This window comes from Lonchura striata, chromosome 7 (assembly GCF_046129695.1).
Source record: "Lonchura striata isolate bLonStr1 chromosome 7, bLonStr1.mat, whole genome shotgun sequence".
In the NCBI taxonomy this organism is placed as follows: Eukaryota; Metazoa; Chordata; class Aves; order Passeriformes; family Estrildidae; genus Lonchura; species Lonchura striata.
Genome location: NC_134609.1, coordinates 24,855,437 through 24,872,523, shown reverse-complemented (window position 1 = coordinate 24,872,523; position 17,087 = coordinate 24,855,437). Strand labels below are relative to the sequence as shown.

The 17,087-nt window shown below is 41.4% G+C and overlaps 1 protein-coding gene across 13 annotated transcripts in view; it reads left to right on the top strand.

Annotated features, from left to right (window-relative positions):
• ABLIM1 (actin binding LIM protein 1) overlaps nt 1-15,766 on the top strand; it is a 191,868-nt gene extending 176,102 nt beyond the window's left edge. For 10 of the 13 annotated variants that reach the window (XM_077784702.1, XM_077784704.1, XM_077784701.1 and 7 more), the window contains 5 exons: nt 1,495-1,586; nt 1,723-1,819; nt 3,099-3,160; nt 3,476-3,536; nt 4,236-7,222. In XM_077784702.1, the coding sequence (XP_077640828.1) occupies nt 1,495-1,586; nt 1,723-1,819; nt 3,099-3,160; nt 3,476-3,536; nt 4,236-4,273 (350 nt within the window). In that variant the 3' untranslated portion in view covers nt 4,274-7,222. Of the gene's footprint in view, nt 1-1,494; nt 1,587-1,722; nt 1,820-3,098; nt 3,161-3,475; nt 3,537-4,235; nt 7,223-8,307; nt 8,389-9,625 lie in introns of those variants that run through there. The other 3 variants (XM_021525934.3, XM_077784710.1, XM_077784705.1) reach the window with 2 other exon arrangements.
• Nucleotides 15,767-17,087: the final 1,321 nt, after the last annotated feature.

The following is a 17,087-nucleotide window of genomic DNA, read 5'->3' as shown; positions in this document are numbered from 1 at the left end:
CTAAAACTGTTCAATTGCACAGACTTTATCACACAGATATTAAGCTAATTTTTTGAATTCTAATGCAATAGTTTAAAAGGTGTGGTGTGTCACACAATCCTGACTTCTTTCAGCTATGCTATTTAATCTTTTAGTCCAAAGCTAATAGCAAAAATTCAGCAGAAAACATGATTATTTCCAACCACATGACTAATTTCATGGCAAGAAACAACAACTGAATTGGAACAATTAACAGACTAAATAATTCCTGATTTTCAGAGTTACTGTTTCTACAGACTTTGTATTTTTCTTTTGTGTTATTGCACTACATAATTTCTCTTCTTTAATCCATATGCATCATCAATTTAATTTTTTCTGTGTATTTTTTCCCCCTGTTGTGTTTTGATTGACCCCTGTAGCATAAAATAAGCAATCTAGCCTGGTTCATTCCTGAAGTTATGTCTGAAGCACTGAGGTGTTGTTTGTTTCAGGTCTCTGTGAGGGAATGTATGGCTTTCATAACAGTGGGATCTTCACAGAAATTCTGGGAGAGGAGACACAGGGTGGGAGAGCTCAGAAATCAACTGAAGGGGCTGCACATGCAGCAGCAGCAGCTTTTTGAAAATGTCACTTAGTTCAGATTGCAACCTGACAAACATGTAGAGTCCCTGAGTCACAGGAATAGCATCAATGTACTTGAAGCTCTGTCATCTACATATTTGAAATGTCTACATTAAACACTGAGTTTGTCAGCACAGTTGGTAAATAACTATGTCAGATAAAGCCCTGTGCAGAAAAAAATAGAACTGGTGTCTAAATGCTTGCAGCAATAGCACATCCTGCGTGTTCGTGGAATTGTCCTGGTATCCATACTGGATTATTTATTGAGAATATTCAAGAAAATAAAAATTATTCAGTAAAAACTAAAGAACTAAAATGTAGAACACTTGTGCCTTAATTTATTTTAGCTTTATCCAATGGATAAAATCAGTTTACTTCATTTTAGACTAAAACAAATGCCTTGTTTATTTCAAATATAGTATTCATTTAGGAGACTAATGTAGTTTAATTTTTCATTTGAAATGTTAATTCAGAATTGCTTCTCTGAGTCTAGATAAAAGAGTAAATGTAAATAGGACTTTAGGTTTTCAGTTGTGTTGCTAGGTTTTCTGCTGGTGTTATTAAACCCTACGTTTCCAGAACTAGCATCATGAGCTCCTTTCTGTATTAGGGTCAATCATGACTTTTGTATCCAGGACCATTGCTTGGTTTGGAACTTGTGTGTAATTTAAGTTCTTGCTTAGTTTATAACAAGCCTGATAACTATAGGGCAGGCTACCCAAGTGAGTTTTATTAAGAAGGAATTTTGAAAAAGTCTTTTGACTTTGTGAGGAATACTGCTTTGTTTATTCAGCAAACCAAACTGACCAGTTCTGTGAACTAGCATTGAAATCTTGGAGCTGCAGTTGAACTGGTGCACAAAGCTCTCTCTGTGCTGTGGTTTTGTGGAAGCAGGAGCTGACATGAGGCGCAGATCAAGCGGAAGGGAGGAAGATGATGAGGAGCTGCAGAGACGCCGGCAGTTGCAGGAGGAGCAGCTCATGAAGGTGGTTATAAGCTTGTCCTCATGCTGTTTCTGAGCACCATCCAAAAAGTGCTCCTTTGCTTTCTGTAAGCAATTCCTACCACTGTCTTGGTCAGCTTTATTTTATTGATATGTCTTATTTTAATTGCCATTTGTAGCTCAACTCTGGTCTGGGACAGTTGATATTGAAGGAAGAGATGGAGAAGGAGAGTCGCGGTAGGTCAGCCCTTTCTGCCAGTCGTTACAATTCTCCAGGTAATTCATGGAGGCAATAAAGCAAATCATGACAATGGGTAGTAAACACAGAATGCACATATCAAGTAGAATACACATCTCAAGTAGTGTCCCAGAAGAGAGACAGCTGGGAAAGCTGCTTGATATGTGTTCATATGGTGATCTGCCCTGAAAGAGTGGCCTGATTCATCACCTGGTTTTGGTGAAGGGAGGAACGTCATGGGTTTGTTTTTTTTATTAGAAGAAATATGAGGCTGAGGATTTTCAGGCAATTCTGAGGGGAGAGCTGCTTTAATATAGATGAGGAGTGGGGTGAAGTGTTCAGTGACTATGGCATCACACACATGCTAATAGGGTATGTTATTAAATGTGTTGTTACATTTTGCTTACACTGGTGGTTCCTATCCCTGTTTAGTTTCTTCTCCCAGGGAAAGATATTCAGCATTATTGACCAGTGGGGCTGCATATTCCAAACAAGGCCAGTGTTTTGTCCTGGGCTGACATTTTAACTGGGTGTATTTTGTTCCAAAGCAAAAACACAAAGGCTAACTTAGGTTAGTGACTTAGATTCTTTGCCTCATTACAGATTTTGATGTATGGCTGTGGCCTTCTCACATCTCCAGAGTAGGGTTTGGGGGTTTTATTTTACTCATTCACCAGCCATTGTAACCTGAAAGCAGTACTTTGAGCCAAGAAGAGACGAGTCTCTCTGGAGTCATCCACTGGAACAGCTGCCAAGCAAACTAAGACTTCCTTGTGTTCCTTCTTTTCTAAGTGTGTTGCCTTGATGGCCTTGGAGAGGATTCCTGTGGCTCTCACTCACTGTCTCTAATTTTTATGGGGCCAGAGTCTACCTGCTCAACTCAGAGCTTATGGTTTTTTAATTAACCTTAGCACAGGTTGAAGAACTCCTTTATTTGAAATGTGTCCATCCCTCTTTGCAGGGATAATCATCAATTCCCTTTTGGAATCAGGGGTGATGCCAAAGCAGATGCCATGATGATCCATGAGTACTGTTTTCAATCCAGGGGAGACCACCTTGATCTTGAACCTGGAAAAATCAGTGTCCCTTATTAATGGCCTGCCACCATGGCGTGACAAAGCTGTTCATAACTTACAGAATGCGTGGAAGTTTGTGTTGAGTTTGGGAATGAGTTTCTTAAAGTCAGTGTGTCTCAGTTGTGTGGATGCTTTTCTCTTTCAACTGTGTATTTTGTACTAGGTGATTCCTCAAGTGCTGTAGTTTTTTCGTTTCCATGGGATATTTTCAGTAAAATATTTTTCCTTTCTCATTCAACAGCACATGCTTCAGCCTCCAAAACCTCTTCTCTCCCTGGGTATGGAAAAAATGGACTTCACAGGGTAAGAGGATGGTGACTTTGAGAAGTGAAAGGTGGCTTTAATTATCCATGGTATTTATTTCCATATCAGTTGTATTGGATTTTCAGCTTGATAAGTGTTTCTTATAAAACCACCTGAAGTCAGACCCATCCTATTTTCCCCTTTTCCCCTCCCACAAACTACTTTGTTAAAAAATCAAGAAAGCAAAGGAAGAAAGGTTGTAAAATTGAGGGAGAAATAAAAAAAATTAAAGCAATTTATTTCTCCCCGTGTACCAACCTGCTTGTAAAGTCTTGAAGTGTGAATTTATGTTCTGTTCCTCTTTTCCTCTTACAGCCTGTCTCTACAGATTTTGGTCAGTACAACAGTTACGGGGATGTGAGTGGTGCTGTTAGAGGTAAGGATGAGGAGCCTTTACAGTCTATTAGTAATAAATGTAAAAGTGTTATGATGTTTGATCATTTCTGGTGTTTTATATTAAGGCTGTGGATGTGATTACTTTGTGTTTGCTCAGTATTTTTTAATTTTCTCTGGCAAACTCAATTAACTCAAAGCACTTCAAATACCTGTTAAAATGTTGGGTTTATTTTGTTAAATCTGTTATGTGGAACTGATCCTTTTCCATACTTTTGCATTGGGTCAAATGGAAAGCAAATAACGTGTGCATTATCAGGAATATGAACTGAGTTCTGTGGGTTTTGTGTTTTCTTTCTCTGAAAATTACCATCCACTGTGCAGTCTGAATCAATGTGCCACAGTGAAGAAAGCGAGATAATGTCCTCTAATCCTCATTGCTACTCATGATCTTCATTAAGAATTTGAGGTGGATGTAGTACCAGTTAGTGCCATATAAAAATTGACAGTATTATTTATGAAAGTTACGAAAATTGGAGAGTTAATGAAAAGAACTGCAATACATGGAGTGTTTGACTCTACAAACTAAGTCCAAAATTAGAAACGTTGCTGGCTTTAGAGAATCAGATGGGATTTTGGAAAAATCAGGTAGACCAGAAAACAGAGAAGGATTCTCTGGTAGATTGTGACTGATTCCTGTCCTTCCACACTAACTGATTGAGATTTCTCTTTTGCTTTTCAGATTTCCAGGTAGAGTACGGGTTTTCATCAATCAACTGACAGCAGAACCTAAAGCAGCTTCTTGTTCAACTCTGAATTTCTTCTACAGGGAAGGGTTTCTTAAGACAATAGCTTTGATTTTCCTGCATGCTTAAGCATAATCACCAATGTAGATCCTTATCAACAAAAAACAGGCACAGCCTCGGATTCCTCCTTGTTACCTCCCCAGAGCTGAGTTGAGACAGCTCACGCCTGTTCTGTGACTTGCTCTGTAAAAGCCACTGTCTGTTCCTGAATGAGTTATCTGTAACAGCCTTCTCGGGACACCTGAGGGTGGATTTATTTCCAGCCTCTCTAGTACTGACCTCAGAGACACATAGTCTCTTCTGGAGGAAATTTTCTGTCATACCAGGAGCTTTGAATTCCTCAATTTTACCCTGGAATTTGCTCTCCAGACAAGATGGCTGATCAGTACTTTCCCTTTCCTACAGTGCTGCCATCCTAGATGAGCCAGAAAGAAGTGTGCTTGCAAATAGAAACCTTTTTACTTCAATTACTGCCTGCAGGTTTTTTTTTCAGTTTGAATCTGCCTGGCTCCTCAGCACAATCACAATATGAAATGGCAATTTAAGAAATCATTTAATTACTTGGATAATTTTGTTAAGGGTGTATTAAAATCATAATGGTTGGAAAGAGAATGAGATTATGGGAGGGGAGCAGAGCTGTCCATGTGTTGTGCTCCAAATGTTATTTCCTTAGATGTAGTACCTGTGTCAAAACAGCACATTTTTACCCTATGCCTGTTTGTGTTCAAAGTAAAAATTACCCATTGTAGAGACAAAAAAAAAAAAATATCCCTCAGCTGATACAGTAAATTTCAATAGGGAAAGCTCAGAGGTGCAAGAGTGCTTTCTGTGCTGTTGGGTGGGATCTGATTTAATGCTAGGGAAGAACTAGAGAAGAACTGCACCTTGTCACTGGGGTGGGAGAAGAGGGACTCCCACTCTCTTGGGGTGCCCAGGTCCCCTGGAAAGTGGTGCTGGTCAGCTCAGGGTGGGGCTGTCACCAGCCTGAGCAGGGACAGGAGCTGTGGTGGCTGAGGGGACTGAAGGATCCATCCTCTGCCTGCCTCAGAGGAGTAGTGAACAGTAGCCATGGCAATGAGTGAAATAATAGGACCAAGAATTAAGACTGGAAGGAAGTCTCAGGGTAAATTCACCTTTGTCTTCACCACTGCTTGAGTGCCTTTACCCTCTGTGTGTGTAACCTTTGTGTCTGATGTGTACCTGTATCTGATGCAGTCCCTCCCGGATGGTCATGTCCCTGGAATGAGAATGGACAGAGGAGTATCTATGCCTAACATGTTGGAGCCAAAGGCAAGTGCAGATGTTATTCACTTTTCCTTCAAGACATTGAAGGTTTTACTGTGAAATGCGGATAAAATATGGGAAATGTCTCAGTTCCCTTGTTTTCTCTCACCTCACCTCAGTCCCTGCTCCTGATGTGCCAGACCTCTCCCTTTGTTCTGGACTGTTCTCTGCAGGTGTTTGTGCTCAGGCAGGCTGAGGGCAGTCCAGCTGTGGTCCCTGGGCTGAGGAAGCTTTTCTAGGGACAGAGTGACATGTGGAAGGTGCTCCATAGCTGGTTCTCTGCCAGGCTTTCACCAGCCTGGGAAGGTCTCAGATCTGTCCAGTTTGAAAAGTGCTGCAGGATATTGTGGTTCACCACACACTGTTGAGGCTGTCTTAATTCCAAAGATTATGAGAAATCTTTGTGTGGCAACATCTTTGACTGGAAGGAACGTGTCTGTCTGGATCTGTTCCTCAGCTCTCAGCACTGTTAACTTGAGACCCATGTATAGTGTTGAATTCCCTATATGACAAACTCTTCAGGAGATTTATTGGAAAAAGAGACAAAGTCTGCTAGTTATAATTTAAGATACAAATTAAAATGCTTTTACAGCTATGTCTAGAGATTCCTGAGTCAAAAATGAATATAATCTATAGAGGAAATTCAACCAGGGCTGTGTTTTAAATCTTGCAACTTTATTGCTGGTGAACCTTCCATGAAATCATGATTTTGACAAAGTTACAAGGATCAGAATCTCTGCAGTTAAGTGAGGAGCTCACTTTGCAAACCAGATTACTTCTTGTGCTTCCGAGTCGCCTCCAGGCAAACTGTACAAGGCAATAACCCTGGCTTTATAAGCTGAGACCCCAATGCACTGTGCAGTTACAAGTGGTTTTATACATTATATAAATAAGACTGTGGGGACTCCTAAGATGCTACTTTTTCTTCCAAATAATTTCTCTTTCAGTGCAATAGAAATTCTTACAATCACCACTGCTGTTGATGTACCCAGTGATTTGGGATGCTATTTTGGGTGACAAATTCTGTCAGTATTATTAATGACAAAACTTAGTGATTATTTGTTAATGGTTATTTTAATGATAAAATTTATGGGAAATTTCCTGAGGTGATAGATCACTTTCTGTTGCTATTTATAAAGGTGGTGCCAGACCCTCAGGATGTGTGAAATGGCACTGTTTTTATTCATGTAAATTGTCCAGCACTAACTTACACCTGCTAAAATAAAATAAGCCAATTCAGAGTCAGCATGAAACATATTAAAAGTAAAGATTAACAATTCTAATAATGACCAGATATACCAAATGGTTCTCCAGAAAGGACAGAATTTGTGCATCTTGCTAGCCCAGATTGAGACATGCCTTTTTGTGAATATTTAAATATAAAATGTACTTACGACTGTAGATCTTGACTTAAACTCTGCCTGTTTAAATATGAAAAATTACATTTTAGTTTCCTATATGCTGTTTATAGTAGCCATTTCCAGTACCAAACATAAAAAATGTAATTCCAAGTATAGACTTAATTGTGCAATTGTGACAATGTCAGAATCTCATGAGACTCATATCTCACAATTGGTATGTAAGCACACGTTATTTAAATTATTATTACTTACAATAAAACCAGTGGTGTGTTCATTGATGCCTGAATGTTATTTGTTATGTTTTTGAAAAGTTCATTGGGATAATTGTTAACAATGGAATGAACTTTATTGCTGAGTACTGCACAAAAGTTGATTAAGTCAAACTTCTTCAGATGTTGAAATAACGTAATTCATAGCATTTAGTTATAGCTCAGCTCTCTCCAGGATATTTTTGGTGGTCTCACTCATGTTCCCAGTGGGCAGCTAAGACAAGACCCATAAATGACAGTAAAGGCTGAGCCAGTTGCCACTGAAGTTTCCAGAAAAACTTCATTGACTTGAGTAGGGGTTGGATGAGGGTTTTGGGTTTGCTGCTTTCCTACAGACACGTGCAGTGGGAAGGGCTCTAGAGATGCTCTGGCAGACAGAACATGAGCTCTCCTAAGTCATTCCAGGCATGGAAGTATCTATCAGAGGAAAAAAAAAAAAAAGTAGAACACAGTTTTATTTGCCAGGGATGATTCCAGAAACTGATGTTAGTATTTTCTGAAATCCTTTCCAAGCAGCACTGTTTGTGTTAGTTGTTTGAATTCTTTAACTATCCAAAAAGGCAAGGAAAATCATGTGATAAATTCTACTGAATGTAATGACCTCCACTAATTAATATTTTGCTAATTCAGGGATGCTGCTGTTTTTATGTAATTCCATTAATTTAAAGCCTACTTACTGTCAGTCCTTAGGGCTGTGCACACTCTGGCAACCATTAGTTAGACCAATGAATGACAAATGCAATTACTTCAGTAAATTTATACATTGATGGATGAGGAAATACATTGTCTAGAAAGGACTCTGCCTAACCAAAGCCAGCTGATGTTTTACATACAGCATAAAAATTTTGGTTTTACAGTGTGAGGTAGTTCAATGCTAAACAATTTCTGGATCTGTTCAGATTAGCTTGTTTTCCATACAACTTTAGGGAAAAAAAAAGATAAGAAAAAAAATTTAAAATCACCAAACTGATATTTGTTTTGAAAAAAAACCCAAATATTTGTGTGTTTATGAAAATGGCACACATTTTGTTCTGTCTGCTTTAGACTATAAATATAAATATCTCTTTTCCCCCCTTTTTATACGTTGTTAACAGATTTTTCCATATGAAATACTCATGGTGACCAACAGAGGGCGAAATAAAATACTAAAAGATGTAGACAGAACCAGGCTGGAGGTAAGAGAAGCAAGTTCCTAAATGCTTTTTTCCTGCTAAAGTTGTTTGTTGTCTGTGAAAGCTGAAACACTGAAATGTGAGTCCCGAGAAATGGGGTAAGATCTCTCAGTGCTGATCAGGGAAAGACGAATCAGCCATTGGGAGGCAGCAGCTGCATCTCCTCAAACAACCTCACACATCTCTGTCTCCCTGCTCATAGACTGAGCTTCTCACAATCCCCTTCTGTTTTCAGGCCTTTCATTATATACTTGTGGATTTGCTAAAAGCCCAAAATTGCACAAGCTTCATGAGATCCAGGCTGGACTGGAGCAATGCTTTATTCTTGGACCATCTCTTAGCTGAGAGTTAGTGTCAGCCATCCTTGAGGACCAAAAGTCTTAACTTTCTTTAACTCATCATGAGTCCTGTGACTTAGTTAGAAGACTGGATGATATCCAAAAAATATGAGGATGTAAAAACAAACAAATATAGTTTACAACTTTGTGGATTAGGAAGACTTAAGCAGCCCAGTGGAATGCTGGGGGTGCTTAAGTCATTTGTAGTCAGTTAATCTTCTGTGGAGATTAATGGAAGGAGCCACAAAAATGTGGTTAGTTTGGGCAACAATTTGGGTTTATGCCCATGTTTATTATTAGATATGTGGTCACAAATCAGAATTCAGTGCTGTGTTAGATTAGTGCCACGGGGAGACACTTTCCCCATCTAGTGCACTGTAAAGTAGCTGAATGAGAAGTAACTTTTGCACAGGACAGCACCAAAAAGTGTTTCATTAACAGCAGAGAGGTCTGCTGAACAATTAGCCAGGCCAGACATCTTCCTTCTCAGAACTTGGAGCACATCAAGCTGCAGCCCCTCTGCAGAGCACTCCTAAAATCCCAGGGTCTTGTTTGGATTTCCAAAAGCAGAGGTGACTTGCTAAAGCCTGGGACAGGGGTGTGCAGGAGCTGGTCCTGTTCTCTGGTCTGTCACTGCTTTTTGGATGGTTTTAGACCAATCATTTCTCTGTCTCTTGCTTATTCAGCAAGTGAAATATTCCCTGAGTGGTTCCTTGGGCACACAAGTCCATGAGGACTTGGATATGTGTATTGCCAAAGCATTATTTTTTCTAGCAATGGCTCTTACACAGTGACATAAAATCCCTAAGGCACTCCAACCTCCTGTTGTGTCTCTTTGGTTTTGACTGACCATTGCCTTTTCTCCTTTTTTTTTTCCCCTCCTGTTTTTTATTTTTTTAAAGCGTCACTTAGCACCTGAAGTTTTCCAAGAAATCTTTGGCATGACGATACAGGAGTTTGACAAGTTACCTCTCTGGAGACGCAACGACATGAAGAAAAAAGCAAAACTCTTTTAATCTCCCTTTAAACAAACCAACCACAAATGATGCATAGAATATTCTATCACACAGTCCAAACTGTTTGGAAGCAACTACTTATCCACCAAAAAGGGAAAATCAACATAGTGACACCTCTGCAGTTGAACAAGATCAACAATTGCCCTCCTGGAATGCAGGGAGAAACTATCTGGGCTCAGAAACAGCAATGATAGTTTTCAGAGGTGTCAATCTGTTACCTGATGCTGTACAAGATAGAAAACTGTTCTGTTCTTCTCCCTCAATGATATTCCCTTTACTTCTCTCCACAATACAATGGACTTTATTGCTAGAGCCAGGAAGTGCCCTTAGGATGCCTTGTAGACTAAAGTAGTTGTAACCACTCCAAGAACTGGAAGAGAATATATACATATATAAATATATATATATATATATATATATGTATGCGTGTTTGCCTGTGTGCACACATGTATTTATATCTCTCCATCTATCTCTGTGTGTGTGTATGTGTGTATATATGGTGTATATATGGAGAGGGACATAGGTCTGTAGTGAAGGAGAAGACCCTTGTAACTTATCCACATGATCACAGCAAGTCTTTTACCCAACAGTTTCTCACTTGGCACTCTTTTGACACAGTGTCTTCTTCATGTAACACAGCCTGTGGTGGTGGGCACTCTGCTCACCTGCAGGACACACCACTTGGATTTCTGGAAAATGGACTCCTTGTAAATATTTGCTAGGATATAAGAAGTGAATTGCTGTGTGTGTTGTCAGTCTTCCCTCTTCCACACTTTCTGCTTGAATTAGTAAGGCTGGAGCTTAACCAGTCCTTGGAATAATTTAAGATCACTTAAGTAATGGGAATGATGGAGAAGAGTCAGTTTTCTTGTAATGTACTCCAGGAGGTGGGTGCATGGGGGTGGGAATGGCAGAGTGAAAAAAAGCTTTTTTAAGTGTGCCCTGGTTTGCACCCAGAGATTTCAGGACGAACACCCTGCTAGTAAATACTAGTACAGCTCATCAGGCTGCAGTGGAGTTGTAGGATTTCACAGTGGCAGGGAGAATGGTTCTCTGCAAGCTAACATGCAAATTCATCCCTCTTAGGGAGGAAATGTTTATGAATTAAAAGGTACCATCAAGGTGCCAAGCTCTGCCAATAGAGGCTTTTTGATTAAACTGCAGTAGCTGTTGTCAGTATGGCACAGTGCATGGGGCCAAGCACTCATTTTAGTTAATGTAGGTTTTCACTTGTGCTTGGAAAAGAGGGCACAGATTTTTTTTTTTTATTTTTCCTCTCTTGAAGCAACAAAGCTCCAGCCTTGGTTATTTTTATTTCCCTTTGTGCCTGACTTGGTTTTTGAAGACAGAGTAATCATGCAAAACAGTTTCTGAGCTGCATTGAACTCCTTATTGCTTTCAGTCTTCTTCCAATATGCTGCAGCTTGAAAAACTGCCTGTATATACCTTAACTGCTTCTGGGCAAGTCCTTTGCAGAGGAGGACATGAGCACCAAAGTAATGGAATGGATGCAGTGTGGCTGCTTTTTCTCTTCCTTGGTGCTTAACTGCCAATGCATAACTGCACTAATGAGCCTGGCTCCTGACAGGAGAAGGTCATTTAGGTTCTGTGTCTGTCAAAGAATTCAAAGTTTTCTTTTTAATGAAGAAACTTCAGGCACTGGAGACATCAGAACCTTTCTATTTTCTGTTCTATGAGACATTGGTGTTAAAATCTGGAAGTCAGGGAGAGGAAACAGTCCCATGTAGTTCTGAGATTCAGTATCACTGTGTTGAGTTCTCTGTATCACCAAATGACATTTCACCATGAACTGTGCAGGACAGCCCAAACCCTGCCTCTTCTTTGCTGGTTTAGGAAGTCCTGTTGTGACAGATCACTGTGGTTCCTCTGATAAAATCTGAGATGAAGGTTCAGTAGGGTAGACAGAGACCAGGGCTCAGCACCTGCTCCGTGTCCCTAAGGGAATGTGTGTCTGTGGGACAGGTTGGAGAATGTTGCCACCAAGGATCTGGCACCATCCCCACTGAACACAAGTCCCTGGGGACACCGTGACACACACACTTGTGAGTGAGCTCTCTGGGTGGCACTGAGGTTGCAGCAGGGATCAGGGTAACATATTTCACCTCATTTTTCAGAACATAGATCTGAAAGGTTTTTAGAGGAGCTCTGAGAAGTAAGTGGGAGTGTCAGGGGCTCAAAATGCATTTTTGAGTGACTGCTGAAACATGCTCACAGACATTGTGAATGCTGGGGTCTCAGAAATTCAGTGTTTGGTCACCTGCAAAGTGTGGCTTAACTTTGAGACAAACATTTGAGTTTTAATGCATTTAAATTATTAAAATTCTCTACATTTTGTCATCCCACATCCTACAGACACTCAAACTCTTAGGCAATACAGGTCTGTTAGTTCAAGTTACCTTGACCATACCCCTTTTAGACCTGAGGAGTTGCTTTCTCAAGGATATGAGCTGCCAGTCTGCATTTTTCTGTCTCCATCTCCAGGTTACTACTGAACTTCTCACAGCACATATGAACACACTACCCAGTCATTTCAGAAATGACTAAGCCAGGTTGTTTTCTTACCTCTCCCTTCTATGCAAAAAAAAAAAAAAAAACAAACAAAAACAAAAACAAAAAAACCCACAAAAACAACAAAAACAACAACAACAAAAAAAAACCACCTCAGCCTGTTAGCCTGTGAAGAATGGCATGGTAATTTGGGTCTGCCTCATCAACTGAGAATTTAAAACTGCAGCTAAAGCTTGGGAAGGAATGAAGTGAAGCTCGCTTAGATGTTGCAGAAACAACTCATCTCTGACTGGATTTTTGGGCCACTGTGGCTCCCATCTCACCGGTGTGGAGCAGTCAGTGAATTCACAGCCCTCTGCACTAGACTTACTACTGCTTTATTCCTGACTGAGAACATGAAGGGTTTTCTGAGCTTCAGTTTCATGTCTGTAGATAATTCTCAACCACCTACATGTAGACACACCCCAGAGATCATCTGTCCACAAAACCCACACTGCAGCCAGCCATGAGGGAGGGACCATTTATGCAGTGGGCTCGTAGTGATTGTCACTGCAATATTTTCTGTTTTTTCATCTGGTCTTCCCACCTAATAAAAACAAAATGTAGCCCCAGGGAGAATTTTCTTTGTAAGCAATTAATCATTCTCCTGGTATCCATTGAGTAGCAGTTCTTAGTAATTCCCCTCTTTGATATTCCCTTGGGGCATGTCAGGAGTTGGACTAGATGATTTTTAAAGGTCCCTTCCAACCCAAATCATTGTATGATTCTATTAATATGCCTTAAGTACATGCTTGTGTTCTTCTATCTCCTGCAAAGCATTTGAGCTTCTGATAAAGTCCATCCCATCAATGCTGTCAATACAATGTCATTACCAAGGGGACTAAAAACTGATTGCTTTTTTCTTTTTTTTCTCCTTTTTTGCTTTAGGAGTGATGTAAGAGCAAGGCCCAGTCAAAGCATTGCAGAATGACCCCACATGTACACATGGGGTTAAGTACACATGGGATTATGTACAGATGCAGATCCTTGAGCACAGGTGCAGGTGTGGCACACACCCTCCCCATTTGGAGCCCATTAAATTATTAAATATGGATTGTGGTGTGCTGTGGATGTACTGCAGTGTGCTGTGAAAGGTTAGGCTGGGAGAACTCAGTAGCTTTATGTGGGATAAGACATCTCTGTGGCTGCAGTAGTGCTTTTACTTCTGTCAAGACAGGTGCCATCTCTCCTTACAAAGTCCTAAGTCTGTGGGGCAGGCACTGAAGTGCTTGCTGCCCTTTCCCTGATGCAGCTGGGAACTCCTTTCTCAGCCATGGAGTTCAGATGTCCTGCTGTTCAAGAGACTTCAGCAGCAGCCTCTTTGCTAAAAGTTACCCTCGCTGAAGTTAGACACGTTTTGAAGTGAATCCCTTCCCACAATCCCTGTGTCTCCTGGCAGGGTAATACCAATGGACAGAGAAGGGTTAAGGTCTGGGAAGGAGCAGGGTTGGCATAAGCTTGATTTCCCCAGGGCTTGCCAGGGTGATGGTTGGCAGGAGGAAAACACTGGCATGAGCCTGTAGTACCTGTTTCAAACTGTGGGGAAGTGAAGTTTGGAGTTCATAGCATGTGAGCACCCACACTGAAATTACTGGTATGAAGCTGTTAGAACAAGCAACAGGAAAACTAGGTCTCAGAATGGTAAAAATATGAACATCCTCTAAACTCATAGGGGAATGATTTATCTTGGCTCCTCCCGACTTAGGAGGAGATGTTGGCATATTTGGACCACAGGCTTGTAGGGCTGACAAATGAAATCCACCCTTTCTCTCACTCCATGATTCATTGCTTTCCTCTGGAATGTGTTTGTGAAGGAGGATGTCCACATCCTGAATGTTACCTACAGCAGTGAGGAACACCAGTCAGTGATAATGACAATGCAATAAAACACTTGCAGGAAACAAGAATTAAACTAATCTGTCCAAAATGCCATTCATCTTTCCATGCCAGAGGTTTGCTTAGGGCTTGTCTCCACTGCTCCCTTCTCCATTCAGTTCTCCCCAGGTCACAGTCTGGTTTGTGGCCTGTCAAACTCTGTGGCCCTGTCAGCACACCCACAGAGTCCAGCATAGTCTTCAGGACAGATGCTTAGCAAAGGCTGGTCTTGACAATATGTGGTACATTTTTACCCCGTTGCTGCAAAATGAAGAGCTGGAGAGAGCTCCTGAGCACTGTGACAGTAGCACAATGCACCTTTTCCCCTTAGTGTAGAACACTCCTATCACTGTGGGCTGCAGCATTGCTCTGGCTGGTGAGTTTTGCCTTGTGATTTCTCCCACACACTTTTTCTGTGCTTAATGAGATCAGAAACAGCAAGAAAAAAAAAATCCATCACAATGCAAAGATACTGAGTTTTCAGTCAGACAACTCTGCTGGCAGGAGCTGTGTGATGCCCACATTTGGCAGAAGTGTTATTAATTTTAATGTAAGCATCAGTGCAGGAAGTGGGAATGTAATTGGCCATTAATGTTGTTTGCCTGTATGCAAAATAAATTATTTGTTGCCCAAAGGGCTTCTAACAGGAAAATAAGATTTCTGCTAATGAGTTGCTCAAAAATGCTCATCTTTGTGAAGAGGTAATACTTCCATGTGCACTGTGGTCCTTCTTTTGAGGAAAAAAGAGATGACCAGAGGCAAACAGTGACCTGTTGTGTCAGGATCACCAGAGTTAGTCCAGGTGTTGCTCCCAGGGCTTGCAGAGCTGAGGCCCACAGGACCTTGCCCCTGGGCATTAGGAAATGCAGAGTTCCAGCAGCAGAAGCAGCTGTGGGAATCCCAGTGGTGCCTTACCAGGCTGAGTCTCTGGCTCCCTTAGAATGCTTTGACAGGTCCCACTGGACACTTGCCTGGGCTTTTGTCACTGAACACCTTCAGAATGCACTTCCCCCCAGATGCAAACCCACTGGCAGCAGTGGAGCCTCTCACTGGCACTGCACCCCTGGAGCCAGGGAAGCCTCTGGCTGCAGGGTGTACCCAGCCAGGAGCTCAGTGTCACTCCCAGGGCAGCCCTGTCCGAGCAGTGAGGCTTGGGCATTGTGGACAACTCTTCCTGTAAGGGGGCCTTACAGCTGGGGACTTTTTTTAAGCTTTGGAAACTTAAAGTAATTTTTAAAAGGTATACTTTCCTTTAAATCAGTAGATTTGGGCAATAGGATTTTTTATTATTTTATTTTTCTTTTCTCCTCCCTCCACATGTTACAAACCAGCGTTCTGGGGAGGTGTCCCTGTGTTTTCCATTCATCTGTCTCTTTTTCTGAGTCTCTAAAAGTGAATCAATGTCTTGTCTGTACAGTAAGTCTGCTTGTATGCATAATGAGAAGTTGGGCTGGGTTGCTGTTCTGTACAATTAGTGTTTCCACTGTCATACTGCAAACAGCACATATTGCACTCTTGTGCCACTGTAATCTGCATCACTGTTATACTCAAGTCAATGAATAAAGTTTGGAGCTTTATTCTTAATTTCTGGATTCATGTTGCCTCATTTATTTTGGTTTTTCTTTTTCATTTTGCAGAGTTCTAAGAAAGTTCTCTTACAAAAATAGGATTTGTTCTCAAGAAGAGAGCTCTCAGAGAGGTGAGATACAAATTATAAGAGCAAGACAAGTGAAAGTAACAGGTTTGAAAATTTGTCTCAAGGCTTCGTGTAGCTAAGCCACTAGGAATAGATAGATAGAAAATAGATTCATGCAAACCACACGAAAGTGTTAGTTTTGTGGTCAGTTGAGACTGAAAATTACCTGAGATGCCGCGAAGTGAAACAGACCATGCTGTTGTGTCAGCTTCAAAGTCTAAATTGTTTCCTTTCTTGACCTTTGCAAATTCAGCTAAAATGTTAGTCCCTTTCTTGAAAATGTTTTATATCTTAAGGTAGGTGTTGGCTTAATCATCTGTAGTTTAAACCTGCCTAGCCTTGTGGGTGTGGAAGGTGGGGGATGATGCCACCCAAGGAAATGAGGTGTTTATCACACCCATCATGTGCTGAACAGGTAGGCTCCAGCAGAGCATGGTGGCAGCAGAATTAAGCACACAGCACTTTCAAGGATGCAACCCAACACAGACCCTGCCCAGTCCCTGAGCCTCCAGAAAGCCCCCAACACCAGGATCTGTGCCCTGCAGATGCCAGGTTCTCCATCTTCTCTCACTCCTCAACCCTCTGAGACTCTCCCCCCACCCGCCCTAACTTGTTCTACACAGGCTCTCCCTCGTGACAAAGCTTCCCCAAGGTTTTACTTCAATGTGCTGTGCTGAGAGTGTTTAATGACTGAGTCTCAGATGAGATGAGGACTCGAGTTCCTGACTGGAGAGCAGCAGCTGGGGAATTCAACACCACTGTGAAGTTATCCTTTAGCAAGGTTCATACCTGCCCTGTTCACTTCCCAGGCCATGCCTGGATTTTGCTGTTGTGTGTGTGCTGTGACTTGCAGAAGAGAAACTTCTCTCTGAACAAATCAAGCAGAACAGCCTGGTGGCAGTTAGAGGTGTCCTTTCTTTGGATTGCATCTCTGGACATCTCCTGCCAACCTCCCTGGGCATCTTCACTCCTTCAGGATGTAAGGAAGGTCTGTGTATGAAGAACCTGCTTTAAAAAAACACAAGTGTAAGTCTATGATTTGGCTTTGGAACTTCTCTTGAAAATTTCCCAAACACAGAAAAAACTCAAAACCCAAAATCTCCCTTTTGAGTTGCTCTGTCTCTTGAAAGTCACCAGCTGGCAATCAGCTCTGTCCCTGCAGCAGCAGCTCCAGTGCAGTGCCAGCCCTGGGACATCTCTGGAGATCCC